This window comes from Cryptomeria japonica, chromosome 11, assembly GCF_030272615.1.
Source record: "Cryptomeria japonica chromosome 11, Sugi_1.0, whole genome shotgun sequence".
Classification (NCBI taxonomy): domain Eukaryota; kingdom Viridiplantae; phylum Streptophyta; class Pinopsida; order Cupressales; family Cupressaceae; genus Cryptomeria; species Cryptomeria japonica.
Window position 1 is genome coordinate 678715406 of NC_081415.1, and position 23159 is coordinate 678738564.

The 23159-nt window shown below is 36.2% G+C and overlaps 1 protein-coding gene across 6 annotated transcripts in view; it reads right to left on the bottom strand.

The window, feature by feature from the left end:
- Positions 1-4365: 4365 nt before the first annotated feature.
- Positions 4366-23159, bottom strand: part of LOC131038119 (uncharacterized) — a 116436-nt gene continuing 97642 nt past the window's right edge. For all 6 annotated transcript variants that reach the window (XM_059213884.1, XM_059213883.1, XM_059213882.1 and 3 more), the window contains 2 exons: positions 4935-4954; positions 4366-4795 (listed from right to left, as the gene is read on the bottom strand). In XM_059213884.1, coding sequence (XP_059069867.1) covers positions 4765-4795; positions 4935-4954 — 51 coding nt within the window. In that variant the 3' untranslated portion in view covers positions 4366-4764. The remainder of the gene's footprint in view (positions 4796-4934; positions 4955-23159) is intronic.

The window sequence follows — 23159 nt, forward strand, 5'->3', positions numbered from 1 at the left end:
ATATTGAGATTGACAAAGACCAATGACGAATTGATCGCAAATTGACAAGATTGACTAATAATTAACAATTGAAAGAGGATCCAAAATTATCCAAATTTATTGAAGATGATTGAAATATAGGACAAAACCCTAATTTGACACCAATTAGGATTGACAATGTCCAATTGACATGACAAAATTGATCACGACCAATGATTGCAATTCAAAAATGATACCGACAAGACCTAATTCAAAATGTGAGAGATTGGAATCAAATAGGAAAGAAATGCAGAGGAAAGACGCAATGTCGACAAACAATGAAGATCGAATGTGCGACATACAACAAATGTCAATAAGATGCGAAAACCCTAAAAGAAGGTCATGTGGACATGTTAAAGTATGGTGCCACAAGTGTTGACCATTTTTAGATGCATACACGTAATAATATAACCATATCTTAATAATGATTTAATATTAATACAATATCGTAATATAATAATAATTTAATATTAATTACAATATCGTTATATAATAATTTTTTAAAGTGGAATAATGAAAAAAATATGATATGTTTCAACATACTTTACCCGTATTCGTCTAAAGATAGGCATGCTAGTATTTATACATAAAACTATATTAGGATTAGAATCAAATATATTATATTTGTTAAAAAGTGTTATTTATGAGACCTATCAACAATATTTTTTTAGGAGGGGTCTTAATTAATTAATAGGCACATTTTAAGAATTTATTCCATTATCAAGTCATGGAATTGAAATGAACATTGATATAAATATAGTTTGGAATTGGAACACTCCCCAACTAAACTACAGAATATAATTCATCTTGCACCTTGCAATCATTGAATCAATCAATGTCTTTAATAATTAAAATAGGTACCATTGAAGATGTGAGATTATTTTTATTTTTTCCCCAAAAAAAAGTTTAAGAAAACATCATAATGATAAACAATAGGTTACATACTGTAAAAGTTGAAAAAACTTTGCAAGGAGTAAAAAAGTCTTGGAAGAAGAAGAGCCATCATAAAGGTGCATGATAGCAAATAGCATGGTAAAAAACCCAATAACAGAGGCCAAGAAAAACAAAACCGAAGAGTAGCTAACCAAGAAAGGGCAAAAACTCCAAAACTAAAGAAAAACTTTGGAGAAAAGAGAGAACAGAGAGGATCAAAATTGATTAAGCACAGAGGTGTTTACTAGCGAGAGAGAATTCTCCAAATTTTTCAATAATATCCCATCTATCTACAGCCAATTGTAAACCAGCCTTAGAAAGTACATAAACCTCCAAATTATACTTTGTAACATGTACAAAGATGTATGGGCAAAAGAAAAGCATGATCTATCAATTAAATATTTTTTAGGTTAAAGAAACAAATTTTACACCCTATATATCCAATTTACCCATTTGATGATGACTTTGAAATCTCTAAAGACATGAATATTTTCTAAAATTTTGTCCTTTACCAAAGTTAGCAATAGTTACAAAGCCATAATCTCTACAAAGTAATTTGTACCATTATTGAAACTAGCACTGGAAGTAATATAATGTTTACGATAATAAAATAAGATGTCTCCTACCAACCCACAAAAGCCAAGATTATCTTGACAAATCCCATTAAAAAACCCCACAAATAAGATTTATTAATCAATGGGATAGTCAAGGAACCCCGAATTTTCACCTTTTGAGTATTCAAAAAATGGGCAAAAATAGAGATGTGCACTCAAAAGAAGGGATCAATTTGTTTTTAAGAAATAGCAACATTTCTAGCCAGAGAAATACCCCAAGCAACAAGAAGTGGTAAAGTTCTGTAGTTATATAGTGCAACTTGATGATACCAATTTTTAAAACAAAGCAATAGTGTACATCCAACCCATAAATTCCTCTCCAAAACCTTGTCAACTCCTTTTTAATAGCACATCCCAAGTCAACTTTTATCTTGGAGTGCAGGTCACATGAAAACTTTAGTCTTGTGGGGAGCATGAATCTTCCCAATACTCCTCCACCAACAATCAATATCATGGTCCATAACAAGGGATAAAGTCTTGTACCGCAATTTAACAATGTACACACCTTTGGCATTATTCTTTGATCAAACCAAAATGTCTTCCTCATTGTTGATTCTCACGACTTCGATTTAGTCTTTTAACATAGTCACCAAATTTCATAATCCATTCCAATCAAACCAATCCTCTCAATAGTTTTCCTCCCTTGTTGCCAAAGATTTGTATTATTAGGATCAACATGTTCAAGAGTACTAATACCTTTCTCTAATAATAGAGTTAAAACCATGAGGTGTAGATGAGCATCCCCACAAATCAACTCCCACAATAATATTTTTGCCATTTCCCAGCTTCCACATCAACCAATGTCCAATAATAGGGAATGAAAGAATAGAAACCTTCTAGACAAAAGAAACATTACGTAAGTTTTTATTGGAGATCTAATCCACTCTACAAAGGATTTTGGAGTAATATGCTTCCGATAAAGAGTGTTTTTGATACAATGAAAAGCAGGTTTTGAAGGGGCCCCAAAACCCTTTACATCAAATTATAAAATAGATAAAGCATTGAAAGCCCAACTAGATAGAACGACCAAAAAAAACAAGGACTGCCCCCTAAATATAGCAGGCAACCCATACAAAGAAAGGGCCAATAAAACCAACGCAAACAACCAACTACAAGGGCCCTCAAGATTTGTAGTTGGCCTTATGGGAACGAAGAGTCACCAAAAGAAGGCTTGAACATCTTTGAATTCTTCCTCTTAACAGTAACTCAACCATCTTCGACTTTAGTTGCCGCAACTGACCAATCTGAAGGGCCCAACACCGATCTTTCCAAACTGGAAAAGAGTGTCAGAAAGAGTGTTTGATAAAAAGTGTTTACCATAGTTCCCTTATTGAAATAAGCCTCCAAACACTCTTAGCAACACGAGCCACTCCAAAAAAAAATCATTCTTAAAGCCCCAACGTCCCTATCTTTTGGCTTAGAAATGGACAACCAATTTGTAAGTGGAATACCATTTGACCCTTTTCCCTTTCCACAAAAATGTGAAGCATTTTTTTCCTTATTATCTTAAGCACACTATTGGGTATGTGAGCTAATGAAAGCCAAATGAACAAGGTATGGCTTCCAAAATAGTTTTAATCAAAGTAAGTCTTCCCCCCATGGATTGCCATCCATTGCACCACTTATTAATACGGTTTTGTACCTTTTCAATTAGCCATAACCAACCATCACTGCTTCCTATAAATTATTACACAACCCTATAACTCAAGGGTCAAACAATGAATTTTACATTTGACATGATAAAATTTACCATCAATATAAGTATGCAATCTCAATTTAATCATTAAATTGTGTGTAGCGTAACAAAATCATCACTACTTCATGTTTGCACACATCGAACATCTAGCAAGAATTGTAATGTAGTAAAACATTTACATAAATTCCTACTTGGAAAGAGCCTTTTAAAAAATTATCCTAAAACTAGATTCTTAATAAAATATACAACATTTATTATAAAGTATTCCCAACAAAAATTGGAAACCTACAAAACACTCTTTAATCTTAAAAATAGATCTAACTTTTTATTTTCAATCTTCCTACTCAATTTTTTCTGCTTTTCCAACTTTTCAAAGTAAATTACAATTTCGATTAATAAATAAAATACCTTTGCAATTTTTTATAATTTATTAAGTTTACAAAGACAAATAAATTTTATTATATTATGTGCAAAGACAAATAAAAACAGAAGAGGGCCCTCTTATATTTTCAAGTCTATAATTAGACTTTATTACAAAATTCAGAAAACTTGAAGTGAAAAGTTAATCTTCCAAGTTGTTTGATGATACAAGAAAACCTAATTTCAACCCAGCAACTTTCCATTCAGAAACAAAGACAACAGACCCTACGCATTAGACTCTCCACAAATCAGAGTGAAGAGTTTGATCTCCTCAGTCGTTTGATGATACAAGAAAACCAAATTTCAATCCAATTACTTATCCATTGAGAAACAAAGTCAATAGACTAAACACGTATTATATTTCATCCAAACCATCGACAGTAATCCTCTAGGATATCTGATATCATATTCCTATTTTCTAAATGTCACTAAACTTCAGGTTTTCCGAAAAAAAAGGTCCCGTGTTTATTATTAACCTCACAGATTATCTCGAAATAAGATGATTGAAGGGTTTATAAACACCACCCGTAGGTGTAATTGTTAATCCCACATGAGCACCTAACATGACTTATGTTGGTATTGACATTCTCATTGACGTAGAGTTCAATGAAAATCAGAAGAAATGGTTATGTATGAAAGAAAAAACGAAAAAAACTTTAAATCAATTTTAAGAAGTCAAAATGATGAAGTAAAAACTACTTCGAACTCTCATTTTCAGTTTTAATGATTTGGAATTTTTACCTGTGGTCAATGAAAAAATAATAATAATGCATCTGTAGAAAAATGGATGTAGGTAATTTGTCAAATATTTATCCTTCCAAGCAAAATCTGTGATCTTTCAGATTTGGGGATGCTTTTAGGCGACTATAAAAGAAGAGAACATGCATCTTTATACTAGTACAATTATGTGCCAATAAAAATCTGCAGACTCCACTTTCCATCATCCAATATAAAATGTTACAAAAAACTCCCACTCTGCGCATATGCTTCAGACAAAACTGTGTCGTTACAATAAATCCTTCAGCTTACTGCTGCAAGTATTTTTGCCATACACTTTCGTAATGTGATAGCAACACAGATGCTTCAAAATATATGCACAATATCATAAGCAAATCTGAGATGTGTTAAAGAAACCCTGGCAAAAGTAAGTAAAACATGGCTAAACATTATAAAAAATATCAAATAGTTAAAAGAAATTTATTAATTTTATGCAAAAAAAAATCTTGTGATCTAAGTTACAACACAAAGGATACGTCCAGAAGAGAACAAATGACTGCAAAAGAAAAATAAAATTGTCAGCCATAGTTTATCACATTATCTGATTATAATTTAGAAAACTCCAATATAGCATAAGAAAATAGATTTCTTTGAAAACAATGAGAAAAATCTCGCAATTGTGGCCTTACTGTTAATATTTTAACCATTTTTTCAAATTTCTAAATTATCAAACACTTTTATGCAGATGACATGTAGAAGGTCAAAAGAAAAAATGAAAAAAAAACTTAGATAGTAGTGAATTAAATGATCCAACCCAATTTTATATTCCTATAAGGTATAATAAGAAGTTACAGCTAAAGGTAACGAATGGCATATTTTACCCTTACACAGGAATTCTGCAAATTTTAATCATTATGAATGTAGTGTATGCATGGCAATAAGCAAGCAGCCTGGGTGTTATTGACAGTAGAGCACAAGGTGCATTCTTCGCGAGGAAATGGATGGTTAAAACTGTTATTGGTGTTGACTTATGGGATTCTAGTTAGATTTAGGACCGTAAGTTCGAACCATCACATATGTAGAAAGTATAAACGGAATTTTTCCAGGTGTGATGTACTAAGTGAGCCAAGAGTTTACCTGTATGTTTACATAAGTTACTTTGATTGAGAACCAGCCAGAGTGACTAATAAGCACACTTTCACTGGAGCAGCGTTGCAGCTCAAGTTTTCATGCTCTAAAGAAAAACTTCTTCCAGTGAAAGCTGTTAACATTGTTTTTCATTCTAACTCCTGTGTTCTGTAAACCTACAAGTTATGGAATGATTGGATCAAATAAGTCATCTGGCAGGGGACCTAAAGACAAATCAAGGGAGCCAAAGAAGAAAGTTAAGAAGCCATGATAAGGTCTCTCAAAATAAGTGGCATGTGGGTTTTTCAAGAGGATTTTACATAGAATTCACCCTTATGGTGACATGCATAACAATATAAAAGCCAAACGCAGGCACAGACAATTATTTAAGTCAATTATTCCACATCCATGGAAGAAAATCGAAAAAACTCACACCTTACATTTGGGCTGCAACCTTTCTGAATTTTAGGATCATAAGGAGGTCCAAATTCTGTTGCACAGCAGAGGGATTGTCTTTACTGGGATATTTTGCATTTCAGAAATTAACATTCCCTTTACACATCTTCTAATGCCCCACGTTTGCTCTCAAAGAAAACCAGCTTATTCTATGTAAGCTCTGCTAAAATAATTTATTGATATGAATAGTAATACTATCGTTAATTCCACAGGACCAATGTCATAATTCTAAGGGATGCTCATTTGGAAAGTAAGGTTAATTTACATTTTTTTATATTTATGTGTAAATAATCATTTTGGAAGGGTATTCCACCATAAATGATATTCCCCCATGCATTATAAGCCAAAAGTATGGGCATGTACTTATATAATGGAACCCCTCTTATTCGCAATTGGATACAAGATATCTTATCTAGTTATGGTCAGATAAATCAAACTACAAACCAGTTGCCGATAGGAGATGCCATCAATCGGTTTCCCTTCCTAGGATAGCAGCTTCATGTCTACTCCATTGGTTTGCATTCCTTTATCTGAGCCTTTTGATAGTTTCTCATGTGCATTCAGTTGAAAAGAAGAAGATTTTGTTATGAAAGTTCTTCAAATCATTCTTAAGGACTCTTGTCCATTCTAAATGGGAATATTTATCATCCTTGGTGAGTAAGTAATGAGTGCCTGCTTTACCATACATTACCTTTTATATAAATACACATTGTATGATATTTGCAATTCTCTGCATAACCAAGTGGTTGATCCATATACAGTTTCTAAGTCAGATTCTCATTAAGGAACACACAAATATGACATTCAACTGATTATCCCAATAGCGTTTTAAAATAGGCCAGCAAAAGTAAGGACAACATTGATAGTGATCATTTTGGTCACTGGTGATCAGCTTTCATACCAAAAAATACATCTTATAAATGCTACCAGTTCAATGAACCTTTAAAACCTTTTACAATTTTTCCTATAAGTGTGTTACAACAAAATTTATTTCAATTGATCAACAAACCAATTCCTAATAAATAATAAATTTACTGCATATCAAAAACAAGCAATGACCCTGGGCTGGGGGCCTGGCTTGATTGGTGAGAGCTTCCTGTGGTAAAGCACGAGGTCATGAAATCCAGTCTCCCCCAAGCTCACGTGGTATCAAAGGACATGTCACACCAGCGTCACCAGTTACGTTAAAAGGTTTTCCAGGCACACTGCAGTTTAATGGGAGGGCTACCTGATTCCTTCAGTCTTAAAAAAACATGCAATGACCCTGCACCCCACCTTTCATGGGATTTCTGAGTTCAATCAATCTCCCTCAAATATGGATCAAATCACATGAATTCCTTCTCATAAGGGTTTAGTCAATATGAATTTTGATGGCACCTCATGGGACAACAGATGACCGTAAGAATCATGAACCATAATCAGAAACTCACTTGGAAAAATGATAAAAGCAGCCTCCAAGAAGCTAGAGCCCAGCATAAACAATGAAGCAGAAGCTGAAGCCTTCCTACTTAGTCTCCAATTGGTTAAATCCAGCAATTTAGAATCAATCTTGATTGTAGGCGACTCAATGCCAATAATATTTTGCATCTGAAAGCAGCAATTGTCTTATTGGAGAATAAACAACAACCTATGCAAAGCATGGGACATAGTTGATAATCTCTCCTACTTCTCCATTGAATACTGCTACCATGAAGGAAAGAGAGTAACAAACTTTTTACCGAATTAGAGAATAAATAACATCCTATGCAAAGCATGGGACATACTTGATAATCTCTCCTACTTCTCCATTGAATACTGCTACCATGAAGGAAAGAAAGTACCAAACATTTTACTGAACCAAGGGATAGATGATGAAAAGGAACTCATTATAGGAGATAATCTCAACTGTTGGCAGAACCTAAAGACAATTTGGGATTGCATCATTTATAATGATAAGATCTCATGGGATGGTGTTATCATTAATTGAATAGGGAGATGGGATCAACACTTGACATACCAATAAATTTAATGTTTATGTAGTCACATAAATCTGTCCACTTAATTAAATGAATATTTAATATTTATTTGATTATTTAACCATCAATTAATAATTAATTAAATTAATATATTTAATTAATTCATCTTAACCCTCTTCTCCTATTAATTAAATAAATTATTCAATTTATTTGATTTAATTCACTTAACCAAATTCAAACCATTAATTAAATAAATAAATCATATTTATTTAATTAAATATTCTCTCACATTTAAATAAATTAATATTTATTTAAATCCCCCAAAATCCCACCTCTCACATTTAAATAAATTAACATTTATTTAAATCACCTTTATCCTCCACCCACTTGTATTTTCCTACAAATGCAAGTTGCACAATTATTTTAAATAAATAATTTATTTAAAATCACCTTTATCCTCCACCCACTTGTATTTTCCTACAAAAGCAAGTTGCACAACTATTTTAAATAAATTATTTATTTAAAATCCTATTTATCCTCACCCACTTGAAACCTTTAATGGTTTCCCTTAAAGTATTCAAACTTGATGGCTTTAAAGTCTTCAAACTTGATGGCTTCCTTCTATAGTCTTCTTAAGACTTTAATGGTTTTCCTTAAAGTCTTCAAGCTTTTAATGGTTTCCCTCAAAGTCTTCAAGCATTTTAATGCTTTATCTTCATTTATCTCATTTAAATAAATTAATATTTATTTGAATATTTATCCAAATGCAAATTACACCATTTAATTGAAATAAATGATTTTATTTTAATTGAAAATACCGAAATTTCTCCCACTTGCATTTTCCTACAAAATCCACTTGCATGCCTAAACCCCTTCTAGAATTTTCTAATCACTTCTAAATAACCTAACCCCTTCTTTAAACTTTGTCACATTCCTAAGCAAAAGGGAAGTCACTTCTCAAACCCTCAAAGTCTTTGATAACCATTAAAGGCTTTCAACCTTCAACCACTAAATGGCTCAAAGTCTTTGATAACCATTGAAGGCTTTCAACCTTCAACCACTTAATCCCCAAAGTCTCCAATAACCATTAATGGTTACCTCAAACCCTCCCACATGGTTAAAACATTTGTTTTGACTCAACCTCTACCCAACCCAAAGGTCTCATCAGGCCATTAATGCTTTGACCATGATTATCTCTTAAACATTTGCACAAAGGTTTATCCTTGGATTAACTCTTAATCCAGTGGGTAATCTTAATTTGGACTTGACCCTTAGCCTCTAGATAACCATGAGGTCTTCTCAGGCCTTTAATGCCTCCAACCTCTTCTCTCAACCCAATCCTATGTTGACACTTGTCACCATTTTATTGGTGCCAATTGTGCACATGGATCCCCAACTTTCAAACTTGGCCCTTGATTAAACCATTCAATCTTAACCCTTCATTTCCCCATTTCTTCTATAAATAGAACCCTTCTCCTCAAGCAAAAAAAGAGAGAAGCATTAGAGTATTGTTGTTATACTGGCATTAGCATAGAGCTTTCTCATAGCATCACTATCTACACTTGCATAGCATTTGCTTATCATATTCAACTATCTTGAATCTCCATATGGCATCCATGGCTAGTGCTAAAAGCTGAGAGCTACACTCATTTGGGACTTGGAGAGGAGAGGAACAAGGGAGGAGCAACTATGAGCATCTTGATTAGCTATTTTATTCTATGTTTATATGCTTTCTATTTCATGCTTAATATCTCTCTTGATATGCCTGTTTAGGATAATCTTTTGTTGCTAACAATAATGTTTGTTTTTTGTGCTCTTGTGTGTGTTGCCATCAAACAGATTTTCTAATCCTTTTTGCATAGCATCAGTTTACATGCTAGAATGGTATCAAGCACTCATTTTAGCACAGTGGACACTGCATTTTAGAACATATTATCTACTGCCAAGAGCATAACTTTTCTACCACATCACTTACCTCCTCATCACGTCTAATTTAGAATTTTAGAGAACACAGTGAAGGAGACAAATTGAGATGTGCATTCAGCAGGGTGCGGAGCAGCAACAGATGGAATTCTTGGGTGAGATCAAAGAGGCTGAAATGAGAAAGGTTTTCTTCTATCAAGGTGACAATATCTGAGATGCCACAAAAGGGGTCCTTGGTTGAGATCTTCTCAAAGATGCGGTACACAACAGGGTAAATACCAAAATCTTATCCATATTTGTGTCAAATATTTATATATTTGTCATTACAGGTGACAAGGAGCTAACAAAAGCCCCAGGTAGACATTATATCTAGGAGAAGAATAGATTGGGTTCGGAGGAATTGGTGAATCAAGCAGTGCCAGTTGCCATCACATTCCTCCCACATACTAAATCAGAATTCTATGGGATGGTATACATTGGAGCAGTTTGTGCCATAGAATCAAGGTTGCAGGCACTCAGGAACAAGGTGGAGTATTCAGGATTTTCTTAAAGGCACAATGACTTCTACAACCCCACAATTAAAGCAACAGAGCTCTGTGCATCAGAAAAATCTTCCCCTCTAGGAATTAGGATTTTTCAATATAGTGTAATGTCCCCTTTCCAAATTACCCTAGAATTTACCCTAGAATCACAAATTCAAGTAAACACGGAACAAAATATTGTTAGAGATGTAACTTTACCCAAAGATATGTAAAACAAAATACCTCCTTGCTGAGGTCCTACAATCAAGTTAGACAAATATTGAAGATGCAATTCATAAGATCAACCATTACTAGGGTTTCAGAGTATATATCCATAATAATTTTAATCGTATAACATTATCTAATTTATTATTAGGATTCAACCATAATGGAGTTTGGATAAGGAGACATGATAGGGTGCCCAAGAGATCCTCTACCCTAGGCCCAAGAGCAGATATACCATCCCTCTTGGCCTCATCTGGCCTTCGGCCATCTCATATGAGGTGGTGTACTTAGTGAGGTATCCTATAACCATTCCCCTTCATCATGCTATCCTTATTCCGCTACCTATGATTGGGCTCCTTAATCCAATGGCCAACCATGGTAGAGGTTTTAATGCAAAAATATGACAGGGTGTCCGGAACATCCTTCCCTTCCAAGCTCAAGAGCGGGGCACTCCTTGCACCCCCTTGGCCTCATGGGACTATCAGTCACCAACTGGTGTGCCTAGAAGAGGACTGCACAACTGTTACCCCTCCTTGTATTCCCTCATTATGTCTATCATGGTTGTCTGCAGCATTTAAACAGACATACGAAGAATTGCACCTTATTGTCCACATTCCATATATAAGGGATCATATAATAATATATAGAATCACATTATTGCATCCATATAATTCATATGTGAATATATATATATATATATATATATAGGATTATGTAATGTCCCTTGTGGGGTCTTTTCTAATTTGTAATTTATTGATATAATTCTTGTAGAAATGTATTAATGAAAATATCGCTATGTAGGACTAATTTCAAAAATACTCCAATAAGTACTGAATTAGTAAGTTTGAAGTGTTCTAGTGGAGACTAATATCTACTTCCTTATGTAGTAATTTCTGACATACATGGACTACTCGCTGAAAACTCGGCGAGCTTTTGGCTCAGGCAAGTAATTTCACCATTGACTCGCCACAAAGACTCGCCTAGTTTTTGTCAAAAACTCGGCAAGTCTCTAGCAAAAACTTGGCTGCATAAAAAGAAAGGCCCAATCGCATCAAAAAATTATCTAATTTTTTTTTTCAAGTCAATCTCATTCTCTTCATCAAAATATATGTCACATTTCAATGTCTTTTTCCTTTCTTATACTTTAAGTTATATTTCATGTATATATTGGCAATATTGTTGTGTAGCTAGGTCAGATCCCTTCTAGGACCGACCTAGTGCACAAAATGCCAAGTGGCCTATCGGCCTTGGCATTTGGATATCTCAATTGTATGAGTCTAATTTGGGGCAGGCCCTATTTGGGCGAACCACTTGTGTGTAACTTGTGATTAAGTTAAATGTAACTTGCAACTAAGGGAGACTCATATGTAACTTGTAATATATAGATTTGACCCTATCCTTGGGGCCAAAAGTATATGGCCGACTTGAGATCTATTAGGAGGTATTGATTAATATATATGCAAGGTCATGATTGCATCAATAGCAATGAATTCAATAACCTGAAGATCATGTAGTGTGCTCGGGGGTGACGATAAAAGCTTATCGTCTATGGTTGGGAAGGCAATAGATCTGATGTTTGCCTGTGGTTAACGAGCACCACCATAAAATCAGCAGGTAGGACGTTTGAGAGTGGTTTCCAATCTTTAGGAGTTATAATGCAAATTCTAGGTTTTTGAAAATCTTCTATATTTTCAGACTTGATCAAATTTTAGTAATCAGTAGACTAGGCTCCTATCAGCATTCTCTAGCTCTCTCAATCTCACTCACTTAATCTGGCCCGAATTCTAGAACTTTCTATCTCCCTATCACTCTTCCTCTCTCCCCTCTCTCTACCGCTCTCTCCTCTCTCCCCCAAGATCTAGACATATATCTCTAACCCTCTCTCTCTCATCCTCAGACCTGTTGTGACGTATTCACACATCGCCCCATTGCAAATGGGGACCCCTGCTTTTTGCTTTCTAGGGTTTGTTTTCTAGGTCTTTTAGGGTTTTGTCTGTTAGCCTTTGCAGGATGAGTGCTGTCGAGGGGATCGTTGGATTACAGGCTTTGCTTGAGCCAAGGTGAGTCCACAGGGCCCCAGAATTAGGGTTTCTTTTAGAGTCTTCCTTAGGGCCTGGTTTTGCTCTCGTTGCTAATTGTGTCTTGCTTTGTGAGTGGGTATCATTCTTGAAGGTCCGAGCTAGGCCGAGTTGGTGAGTGATGAAGTCTGAAATGTCATCCTGATCTTCAAATGCCCTGAAATTTGGCTAAGTCTGGAATGTCCTGATCCTGAAATTTGGCTAAAGTCTGGAATGTCATGATCCTGAAATTTGACTAAGTCTAGAAAACTGAAGAATCCTCCAAAAACTAGATTTTGCAATATAATTCCTGGAGGTCCGAAACCACTCTCAAACATCCTGAAAGTATTTATGGAATATAACTTAAAGTATTTCTTATACTTAAATGTTATATTCCATAAAATGATCCTGACGGAGAGTTCAAAATGTCAAATTTCGCTCCTGACCCTTCCAAAGGGTCCAAAGCAAATTTCGCTCCTGATCCTTCCAAAGGGTCTAGAGCGAATTTTCTCAAAACATCTTTTGGCTATCAAGTTTTGCTAGATCAAGTGTGGGATAAGGTAGAATCAAGATGAAGTTGCCCCTAAGACTGACTTTGATTTTCTATAAACCATGAAAGATGAAGGAATTGAGCCTAGAAGTGATTTTCGCTCCTGACCCTTCCAAAGGGTCCAGAGCGAAAATCCTAAAAACCATCTTTTCTTCCAAAATTTGAGCAAAGTCAAACGTGGACAAGGGTGAGAGGAGTCATTTGGATTGCCTTAGAGTGGATTTTGGTCGCCAAGAATGCAAATTTTGAAGCCAAAATGAGAATTTGTCCTGAACCCTGCATCTTTTGTCATTTGTTTGTCTTCCAGTTAGTTAATAGGACTTGTGATTCCGGCAAATTAGACGTTTAGGTCATTGAGTGTAAGTCCCCTTGTGATTCCAGCAAAATCCAGCAAAATCACATCATACCGCGAAGAGCTTATCCACGAGTAGAGATCCTACAAAGCAGAACCTTGGAGTTGCCTCGACTAATCCTTCGGCGAGATCTTCAGCAGTCGGGAACTTTGTTCAAGAGAGGATAAGGTACCTTTTAGGTATTTTATTCTGTGTTTGGTTGTGTACAAAATACACATCAACAAGACCCCCGCAAGGGGTGCTACCCTCAACCTCATTTTGGCAAGGTGGAGGAGCCACATCGGACTCCTAGGACTAGACCCTCTAGTTCTATCTCTCACTTAGTTTTCACTAGAGCTGGGAAGAGGAAGATGTAAAATGTTTTGATGTAGTATTTACTTTTAATTTTACAAAAACAATTTGCTATTTCATTTTGTTTCAGTCTATCAGCCATCAGCATTCTAATTTGTACCCAATTTGCATTTAAATCAATCAAATATATCTAGACTCAGCTTGTTTCTTTTGTGTGCTCATTTATTGACTCATTGAATGCATCTCCTCACTGAATTTTGCAAAACAAATGCATTTCTAATTAAATTTAAGCAAATTTTCAAGTTGCCAAGTTTTGGACAAGTTTTCGCCGAGTTCTTTTTTGGGCCTTGGCAAGTTTTTGTTTTTGGCGAGTAGTTCAACTATGATTTCTGATACCATATCTTGTCCCAAGGGAAGTCCAACCTGGATTCTTAATGTAAATTTAATAAAGAAGAGGTCTGCAATTATCAATTAAGAGATTATATATGTAGATAGTACTACATTGATAACTGGTATAAGAAAGAATATCTTGTCTAATCCTCAGTGATTGCTGTCCCTGAATGAAGGTTTACAACCATGCAATTGAATGATAATGGACTGGGTGGAGAAGAACTGAAGTGCTGATTCTGATCGCTATTCCTGATTAATCACTATGTAATCATACAATCTCCTTGACACTATCTCTGTCTATTCCACTCTTGTGCATGCATCCCTTGCCTTGTGATGTGGTGGATGACCTCCCCCTTCACTCGGCTGTCTAATGCTCCCTGAGCGCTTCAAATATGAAGTAAATATAAAACACCAAATCTGCCTTCTTGAATTCCATACGTCCTCTATATAAATATGGAACAAATCTAATATCAATAGCCACGTCCTTTCAATGGGATGGTGTATCCTTAAGAATCATGTCCTTCACTAATTGTTATTAAACTTATTTACTAATCATCTCTTCCCTCTAATCGCACCTTACTATGATGAAAACCCCTAACCAATCTGGCCGGTCAGCATGTTAATGACGACATATTTGTCATTTAGTCAACCTTATGGAGTCGGCCATGAGAATCTTCTGCTAATCACCATCTTTGCCTTGTAACAAAATCATTGTTGGTTTTACTTACACAATGACCTTCCCATAATCATTGGGCTTGATTGATCTTCTTTGGACAGTATCGCTCTGAAAATATTTCTAGATTACCGACTGTGAGACCAACATGGGACAGTTTATGAGGAGAATTGTCTTATGTAAGTCGCTGAATACAAGTCTCCTTTGAATGCTGTTACTTCTCATTGAAACTGTCCCACATAATCATAAGACATTAAAACCTACAAACCTGCATCATGATAGTCTCTGAAAATCTGTATCACTGCAGCATCCCTTAAACCAGTATTAGATAAGCTATCTCATATGCTACCATATGCAAGATACAATCCCTAGCATTGTCAACTGTGACATCAATGACAACTCTCTAACAAAATCAAACTATTCCCTTGGCAATAAATGTAGTGTATTTGGACAATAGTAGATGTGATTTGGCATTAATGACAAGTTCCAACAACTTGCTTGTATACTAGCCAATAATCTTGCTGGGTGTTATCATCATTTATAAAGATAATACAAGGAGCTTTCTCGAGGTGTCAACAGAAAAGCTTGCTGCATATCAAAATTACTTAAATGAAGACATGTAAACACCCTTAATTTAGTATTCATGCTAAGTTCAATCATTGTTTCTGCTACTGACAAAATTGGAGGTGTCCTAGGCCTGCCATGTCTGGACCATACATGGCTCTTTTTGCTTGTTTAGTTTTTGGGATTGAATGGGGGATTGTTGTTTTCACACATCGCCTCATTGCAAATGGGAACCTCCACTTTTTTTCTGCTTTCCAGGTTAGTTGTTGAGTCTTTTAGCTATTTGCCTTTCATTTGAAGAAGTGTAGTTGGTCAAGAGCCAATCAAGTCAAGTCTCTCTAGTGAGGTCAGTCAGTTTCAAGGCTTAGGAAGTGAATGGTTCACATCTTTGCTCACTCTAATGGAAATGAAATCCAAAATTTGGCTAAGGCATGAAAATGAGTTTATCATTCTAGGCTAGAACACTACCCGTCCTAGGCTCGAACACCATTTGTTCTAGACTAGAATCATCTTGTCCTTTCACTTAGAGCATTTATACAATTGCATGATCAAGTCGTTCTAGGCTAGAACACCAATCGTTCTAAGCTAGGAAACCATCCATTATAGGCTAGAATACCACTCGTTCTAGGCTAGAACGCCTTGTCCTTTGACCAAACACACCTCATCCTTTGACTGCGATGATCTACAAGTAGAGCAATCCGTCCTAGCAAGCCAAGTTTGATTTGAGATGAAGAAAGAAGATATCACCTTGAACTTCAAAATGATGTAATACTAATTCATTAATTGAGGCATGATAAATATTAAGGTGATGACGTGCACGATTCGTGCAAGCTATACACATGAATTGGTGGATTTATTTGTGCAAAGTGGAGTATGATGGCACCACCCTAAGCAAAACTCCCAACAATGCATTCAATATGGATTCCAAGGCTAAGGTCGATTTCAAAATGGTGATTGGAAGACATTAAATGAGGAGGTCATAGGAGCGAAGAGAATTCAAAATTAACAACCACGACTTGCCTGAATCAATACAAACCATTTAATTTGGAATAGTCAGTCGATTATATTCAAAACAAATTTTGAAGCTCTAAAACGCAAGTTGTAAATGATTGATTGGGCCACATTTAATGAATGGTGTTCACTTTATGAATTGATGACAATGCATTTAGTATAAACCGCTGCACAGGAGAAGGCATTCAACCAAATGACAACGAATTGATTTCATCAATGCAACCTATTACAATCGATGGAGCTGGGCGATTGTATTTAATGACTTAATTGCAAAACTCGAAGTCTTTAATAGAAACCGATTGCAATACATTCAATGTTTGGCGATTGCATTCTATAAGGTCGCTTTACTATTTTAAATGCACTAAATGAAAATCATCCAGCGGTTTGTGATGAGGAATGGCAAGTGAATTTATATTGATGATTTCATTTGATCAATATCACCATCAATGTTTGAGAGCATCAAATCAACCTCTAAGTTCAATCAGCGAATTCATTCATTGTTTGTCACGATTTTGATCAAGGCCAGGCATAATCAAATATCCAATTGGCTTTCAAAATACCACCTTTATAACCATGGATGTTGTCATACCCCTTGGCAGCAATTTTTGAGGTGAGGAATGATTACACTGTGCATGGGCGCTGTATCCATTTCACATCCAGCGGTCTAGAGGTCTGCGTGTTCGTCTTCAACAGCAGTGAATCTGTCACTCAAATATCATCACAAGGGATTGGCGAGCTCAATCTTAATCAGCGAACACCCTTAATTCTCTAGCAATCTCATTTTGAGGCAATCAGATTGAACTGAATTTGTCATTATTCAATGTCAGCGAATTCTCCAGTGATACCCCTTACCAGCAATTTCCTCTTCTTTGTCTGAAGATGAATACAACTTGCCCTTTATGCTGATCAGTGACATTTGGTATTTCAAAGCAGCCAAGCAGCCACTTGATCCCATACATAATCATCGAACTTGTCACTAATTAATCAGCGAATTTGTTTTTGGGAGATCAGCGATTTGTGTCAAGCAAACAAGCTATATCGAATTCATCTTTCTTCGCAACAGTTCTGATTTTGATCAAAGACGGTCATACCAAGACGATTTCGTTTTAATATTACAACGAATACACTAAATGCAGCCACAAACTTGATAAAGGTTCCCCCACCAATCAAAAGATCTATTCATTCCAAGGCAAGAATGGCCAAGAGGACAACCTAATCAGCTTACTAGTCTGTTTGAATCAGAGAAACGGAAATCGCATGGAATCGCCCAAACTCGGCAAGTCCGAGTCCAAGTCAACCCCCATGAATTCAGCAAACTCGGCGAGTCCGAGTCCAGGGGGCAAACTTGCCCAACTCGCCAACTTGGAGATTTTGCCTAAAATCGCCCAAACTCACGAGTCCCGTCGTGCAAACTCGGACGGCACTGGGCATGAAAAAGGCAATCAAAAAACACATTTTAAAAAAAAAACTAAGTTTTTTTTTTTTCGCTTTATTATCCTATGCCCCTAAAAGTGAACTTCATTTCATTTATTTGGCAAAATAGGAGGAAAAAAGTGAGTTGTGAAGAGAAACAAGGGTTCATTGAAGAAAAACCAGCAAGGAGGAAGCTCAAGATTTCATCCATTCATCACATTGGAGCTGCATTATACTTTGATTTGGTGCATCAAGAGTTGGAAAGGAAGAGTTTGCAGCTCATTTCAAGCTTGTTGTAAGAGGTTAGATTGATTTTTTGAGCTTTTTTTGTTTCTTGTATGCAAAAATTTCATTTTCTATTCATTTCTTTTGAAAGTTTTACATTTTTTTCCAAAATCTTTTGTATGTTACTATGTAGGGTTTGTAAATTTATTTTTTTTAAAGTAGGGTTTGAAATTTTGATCAAACCCTACATTTTTTTTTTTTAAATTTACAAACCCTAAGTTTTTTTGATAAAAATGTACAATGAGAATGAATGCACAACAAAGAATGAATGTTTTTTTTTTTGTATTTGTAATGTCTTATTGCAGCAACCTTCACTTTCTTATTTGCCTCAAGTTTCACAAAAGTATCATACAATGTCTTCTTCTAGACCCCCAATTAGAAAGGACCCCGCTTGGAAATTTCACGAAGATTTTCCTGGGCAAAAATGGGGCAGACAAAAATATTCCATGGAGGCATTTATAGATTGAAATACTATATTGCTGGTGTGCGTGGCCATGATGCTGACCCATGCATTGAAGCAACAATTGGGGCCATACGCGAGTGCTATGTAATGGTTGAAGCAATTGAAAACAAAAAGAAGCAAAAGGATGATCTCGCGGCCATTGGAAGTGGGACAGCTTTAGGTTGTGTTGGAGGGCCTTCTTCCATGCCTCCATATTGTCCCACTCACCATGCTACAGCTGGTGCTAGCGCTTCTGCTTTTGCAGGTGTCGCTACTCATGTTCCTAGCATTGCCAGTGGTAGTGGGAGTGTTAGTATTGGACCTAGAATTCGTAAATCTAAATTGGATACCTTCTTTGCGCCTCTCGCATTACTCCTGGGTCCCAATAGTCGCTTGAGAGCATGGGTTGGAACAAGGAGGTCCATGATGCCGCTAAAATGGCAATTGGCAGGTTTTGGGTCTGCGGCAGTGTTCCATTCTTTACAACCAGGTGAATGTTTTATGTTTGATTGTTTTAAGTTTTTAACTTTTATTCTTCGTTTTATTTTTTCCTGTACATACTTCATAGCACATACTTGACTTATCTCATTTAATTTATTTGTGACAGGTCTCCTTATTGGCAAGAAATGGTTGATGCCCTTACCATATTGAGGGGACCCATTTTGACTCAATTGGTGAATGATGTGAAGAGGGAGTTAGTTGAACAATGCCAGATATGAAGCACTAAAGGTTGCACCATCATGACTGATGGTTGGAAGGATAGGAGAAATAGAACTCTCCTTAATTTTCTTGTTTCTTCCGCAGGTGATTGATTAATTTTGATTTCATTTAGTCATTAATTTTTTATTTTTCATTTAATGATTTATTGAATGAGCATTGATCTTGCTTTATTTTTTATTTCAGGGGGCACTATTTTCATCAAGTCCATTGATGCCTCCACACATTGCAAGAATGCCACATTCCTATGTGAGAAAATAGAGGAGGTGATCGATGAGGTGGGTGAGGAGAATGTTGTGCAGGTGGTGACCGACAATGCAGCAAATTATGTTGCTGCAAGTAAACTTTTGATTACAAACTAATTTTGTTTGCAAATTAATTACTATTTTGTAACTTCATTAATTACAATGCAACAAATTATGTTGCTGTAGGTAAACTATTGATGGAGAGGCACCCATCTATAGTTTGGAGTCCATGTTCCGCCCATTGCATTGACCTCATGTTGGAGGATATTGGAAAACTCCCATGGGTTAAGAGATGTGTAGAAAGGGCGAGAAATATCTGCAAATTTATATATGATCATTCATGGGTGTTGGCTCTTATTAGACAATACACAGACCAAAGGGAGTTAGCTCATCCTGGAATCACTAGATTTGGCACAAACTTCAATACATTGCAGTCCATGCTTCGCTGTTGGTTGTTGGTGAGGAGTGGTCTTCCTCATCCTATGCTACTACCCCTGTGAGGATAGATATGGCAGACTGCATTTTTTATGAGGGAGGCTTTTGGACCCCTTGTGATGAGATAGTGAAGGTAAATTTTTTATAAATTCTACAATTTAAGTTTTTGTTTTATAACTTATTCATCATTTTCTCTTATTTGCTCATTTTTCTAAATTACACAATATTTTCAATTTTGCAGTTTGTTAAGCCCTTGGTGGTTCTCTTGCGAGTTGCGGATGGAGAAAAGCTCGCAATGGGCTACATATATGAGGGCATGGATAGGGCGAAGGAGGCCATCAAATCCATCTATGGAGGAAATGAGAGCAGGTATCATCCCATTTGAGAGATCATTGATAGGAGATGGCATAATCAGCATCATAGGCCCATCCATGCAGCAACCTATTATCTGAATCCGGCATTCCGTTTTAGCCCTACTTTCAAGGCTGATGAGGAGGGTCCTTGATGGGCTGTACTCAATCATGGAGAAGATGGCACCTGCTGGTTGTACTCAGACCCAACTTATGCGAGAGATACAGTTGTTCTCAAATGCACAAGGGGAGACCTTCTCTCTTCCTATCACCAAAGAAAGTAGGACAACTATGATGCCAGGTAAAAATACATTCTAAGGCTTAATTTTAGTTTTATTGTATATTGTTAAATGAGATTATGAGAGCCGAGGACTCAAGTGTGAGACTGATTTTATTTATTTTTCTCATTTCAAACTCAGAGATAATTGGTGGAACTTTTTTGGCCCAAAGACACCAAATATTCAGAAGTTGGCCATTCGCATCTTGAGCCAACCATGCAACGCATCTGGTTGTGAGCGCAATTGGAGTATGTTTGAGCACATACACTCCAAAAGGCACAATAGATTATCTGTGGAGAAGATAGATGATCTTGTCTTTGTTCACTACAACCTCCGCCTGAGAATGAGGAAGAATGCATTAGCTGACATCTCCCCTATCATTCTAGATGAGGTTGATCCTGAACCAGAGTGGGCCACTGAGATAGAACCTGTGGCTATCTTTACTGATGATGAGACTGATTGGGTCAACTAGGTAGATATAGAGGCTGAGGTTGTAGCCATGTCAAAGGAGGAGCAGAGACAGGAGAGCCAAAGGCAGATAGTGACACAGATATTCTTGATGTTGGTGAGGGTGGCATGGTGTCACGAAGAGAGGCTATGGCTGCCGAATCATCCAGGAACTACCTTAGACGCCTTTGCAGGGGGCTGGGGCCGAGGGATGCAGACACCTCTGAGCCATAGGCTTGTAGTTGTATTTACCTTTGGTATTTGTATGGAACATTTGATGATGATCATATGATGACATGGATTTTTTATTCCATGAGTTTCGTAATATTGTATACATTTGACAATATTTATATATCTATGTTATTTCCTTCAGCTACAATTTGCGTTTATGCTTATGTGATTGATGTATACTTGTGTATGCCATCAAATGAGTCGAGTTTGATGTTATTGTGTCTTTAAGATGTATTTAATAAAGGGTGCATGAAACAAGTTTGATATCTTTAAAAATCTCTAAATTTCTTGAGTTTTTCACTTTGCTGAGTCTAGCCGAGTCTAACTCCAAGTCCTGAGTCTAAGTCCAAGTCGGCCTTGCCGAGTCCAAGCCGAATCCGAGTCTCGTTTCTTTGGTTTGAATTAAATTGCAAGTTTGAAGATACGATGCATTTCCCAAATTTGGGATTAAGCTCAGTCCTATCTATGTCTGGTTACACCTCTATTCATTAAGTTTTTGTTTGAAGGGGTTCTTTGATATATTTTGATCATCTTTTGAGCATTGATAAGGATTCATAATTAGTAAGATTGATCATTTCATGTTAAGGGTTCGATATCCTTCTTATGGTTATAAGTCCTAGTTTAGGCGATTAGATCTCGTTTGCAAATATCATTTTATAAAACTAACTTAGACATCTCCCATGAGCGAGATATGGCGAAAGCACGATTGGCCCTCATCAAGCATTCAAAGGATGAAGATCAGCTCCAAGAATAGGGTCCATCCTAGACAAGAATGAGATCTGTCCAAGGCAATGATAGGGTCTGATGCAAGCAATCAGCATGAAGAGTAATGGAAAAGTAACATCAAAGCAAAGAGTAGCAATCAACATCAAGCATAAAAGGATGGAAATTTTCACAATCTTGAATTTCCTTTGGAAATCCAAGAATCATTGCTAATATAGCCAGATGGAAGCTCCAGAATGCAAGTGATCAAGACAAGAGATAGTTTCAGAAGAGTTAATCAAAGTTAGAAGATCAACATGAGCAAAGTCATCATCATATCAAAATATATGCCTCATTCAATTACACACTTGTGATGAGTTACAAAGATCAAGCTAGCTGAGGTGGCACCTAGTCATCACTTATCCAATCACATCATTTCAAGATAAGGTGTCCAAGTTCAATGTATCTAGTTCATCCATCAAAAGATGATAACTACCACATGGGCACAAAGTTTGATGTACCTACCGTCATTATCTATTGGTTGAATTTTCAAAGGAGGACATGTGTCCCATCAAATGTAAATGTATCATTGGTCAAGCATTAAATGTTTTGTAATGGGTGTAACAAACCCTAATTAGTGTTTCTCTCTTTCGATCTTGGCCATTGATTGTGAATCAATCTGAGCCACTGAATTGTAATGAGAGCACTATATAAGGCTCCACTTCTTCATTTGTAAAAGTTAATAGTGAATAGATAGAGAATAGACAATAGATAGTAGAGCAGCAAATAGTTACAATAGAGTAGGAAAAGAAGGAAAAGATTGTTGCCAAGACATTGTTGTAAGAGGCATGTAAACTTCATTGAAGATGCGGTGAAATTGATATGTTGATTCAACAATTTGCATGATCTCTACTTCTCATTGTATTTTCATGTTGTTTAGATGAATGGAAGACTTCGTGTATGATCAATGGTGAAATTCGTACATCCATACTACTAACACCTTGCCGATGGTAAAGTGCCTTGCGTAGTCAACTGGATCCATCTTAGCCAAAGCTTAACTTCAATTATCGCTTCTTCATTGATATGCATCAACTTGATGGTGTCCATGCTTGTGGTGGT